General features: G+C 51.6%; 1 protein-coding gene across 1 annotated transcript; it reads left to right on the forward strand.

Moving 5' to 3' along the window:
- Positions 1–484: 484 nt before the first annotated feature.
- On the forward strand, positions 485–2195 carry LOC147206695 (uncharacterized). Its single transcript, XM_086109244.1, has one exon. The coding sequence runs from the start codon at positions 714–716 to the stop codon at positions 1698–1700; it is 987 nt and encodes a 328-aa protein (XP_085965370.1). The 5' UTR covers positions 485–713; the 3' UTR covers positions 1701–2195.

Consider the following 2195-nt stretch of genomic DNA (forward strand, 5'->3'; position numbering starts at 1 on the left):
GCCCACACAGGACTGCAGTGCAAGGGTGGGCAACTCTGGTCCTCGAGGGGCCGCTGTCAGACAGGTTTTAGATGTCTCGCTTTGCCACCACACCTGATTCAGATGATCAGCTCATCAACAAGATAAAGATCTTGCTCCTCTGAAGGAGGAAGACATCTAAAACCTGCAGCAAGAACGGACCCTTGAGGACCGGAGTTGCCCACCCCTTGGTGTCGTGATGCACGCTCCACACTTTCATGCAGATGGCTCGGGTTCGATTCCCCGCCAGTGTCCAATTCCAAACGCGGATGGAAAACGGGTGGGTTGAATCAGGGAGGGCATCCGACGCAAAAAGACTCATGCGAGTGACTTGCTGCGGCAACCACTGAGGGAACAAGGCAAAAGTGACGACGACAAGCAACGAAGACCCGCTGCACCTGCCCATGCAAGAAAGTGCAACAAGATTTTGTAAAAACTGTGTCGACAATATCTTGCTAGTCATAATATAGCATGCGCCTTTCAAACAAAGACATACGTTACCCATGTCTTGTCTGTCAGTGTTGCAACATGACAACACTTCCCAGAACCGAAAGTAGACTTGACCAACACAAGTTCCTTCCTCTGGAAGATTCACTTCTTTTCTCGGGGCTTCACAATCATCGCTTCAGCAGAGGAAGAGGAGCACTGCTTTTTCAGTTTGGATCTCGTTCTTTGGATGTGGGGACTCTCCAGTCATGTACACCGTCGTGCTCATCGGGGTCGTTCTGCACGGGTCCTTCGCGATGCCTCCCGCCGACAAGGACGCGTGCAACTTGTACGGCGCGGTCGGACAAACGATGGAGCTTCCGTTTGTTTACAACCATCTGGCCAACACGGACGTGCTGAGGTGGACTCACAATGGCACCATCATTTTCAACCGCGAGCAAACCAGGGTGTCCGTCGGGAAGCCGGAGGACGTCTCCAAGACCGGCTCGCTTCTGCTGAAGAACCTGAAGCTCTCCAGCGGTGGCTGGTACCAAGCCACTGTGCGGCATCCCAACCGGACCCTGGTGACAATGTGGACCGGCCGTCTCTGCGCCATGGACAAGGTGTCCCAACCGCGGCTCGGTTACATCTGCGACCTGAGAACCGGGTTTGTCAATCTAAGCTGTCACGTGGCCAATCCCCACGAGTCGTTCTTCTCATGGACCGTCGACGATGTCAACTTGTTGGGGGCGACCAAGCAGACTTTGAACGTATCACTGGACAGGGAGAAGAGTTTCGCGTGTCGGGTAAGGAACAGATTCAGCACGGAAAGGAGTGATGCTGTTCGTCCGTCATGTAAGACTGCGTCCGCGACAGCGGCGACACCATCAACTCTGCTTTGTTTCACACCGAAAACGATCATCGCCGCACTGGCGGGAGTAGCGGCTCTGTTCGTTGCCCTGCTCGTCGTCGTCGCCGCGTCGTGTCACCGATGCGGACGAAAGAAAACCCGTAAGCGCGTTTTGGGAAAAGGGGATTTGGGAATGGTTTCTGTAAGACAGCCGAGATCTGAGCTCAACAGCCCAGAGTACGAAACCATGAGCCCCGCAGAGGTTCCCACGTCTGCGTTTCCAGAGCCTTTACCCAGAACTCGTCAGTCTAGCGAAAACCTTGTCCAGATGGAACAAGCTGCTGCTAAAGACCCTTCACCGGTTCCAAAGCCCAGGACCAAGAACCCCCAGACACCAAACATGTGAACCCTTTGAGGGACAGCGGTTACTACAGTACAGTGGACAGTTTATCATGTTATCGGGTTACAGGGTGCATGAAGGGGTTCAAGTTGTTCTGGGCAATGAATCGATCGCAACTGGACTGTTCCGTTTGTCTTTAAAGAGGGCTCGGCTCTCATCCAAGACCGGGCTTTGTCAATTTTAGTCTCATGCTGATGCCCGCTCAGGGGAGATGAAAAACGTCTTCGCGGACAACCGGGGCAGTCCGGTTATGGTCGGATGTTAATGTTCGACTTTCTAAGGGAAATCTTTGAATTCAGTTTTGAGGGACATAAATTGTCCCCAATGTCATAAATTAATGTTGTAGTCATCACGCCAGTGGTATATGCAAGTTGATGTTTTATGACGTTCCACGGGAAGTAAGATCTTCAACAAGAAAATCTATTGTCATCATCACGTCATAAATGTCACCCCAAGTTATGTCTATAAATTGAAAATATGTAATAAATGTATCTGTATGTG

Source organism: Hippocampus guttulatus, chromosome 4 (genome assembly GCF_054856545.1).
Source record: "Hippocampus guttulatus isolate MCC_2025c chromosome 4, RoL_Hgut_1.0, whole genome shotgun sequence".
NCBI lineage: Eukaryota > Metazoa > Chordata > Actinopteri > Syngnathiformes > Syngnathidae > Hippocampus > Hippocampus guttulatus.

Excerpts from the sequence above, each read along its gene's own strand:
- LOC147206695 (XM_086109244.1), top strand. The coding sequence starts at position 714 with ATGTACACCGTCGTGCTCATCGGGGTCGTTCTGCACGGGTCCTTCGCG.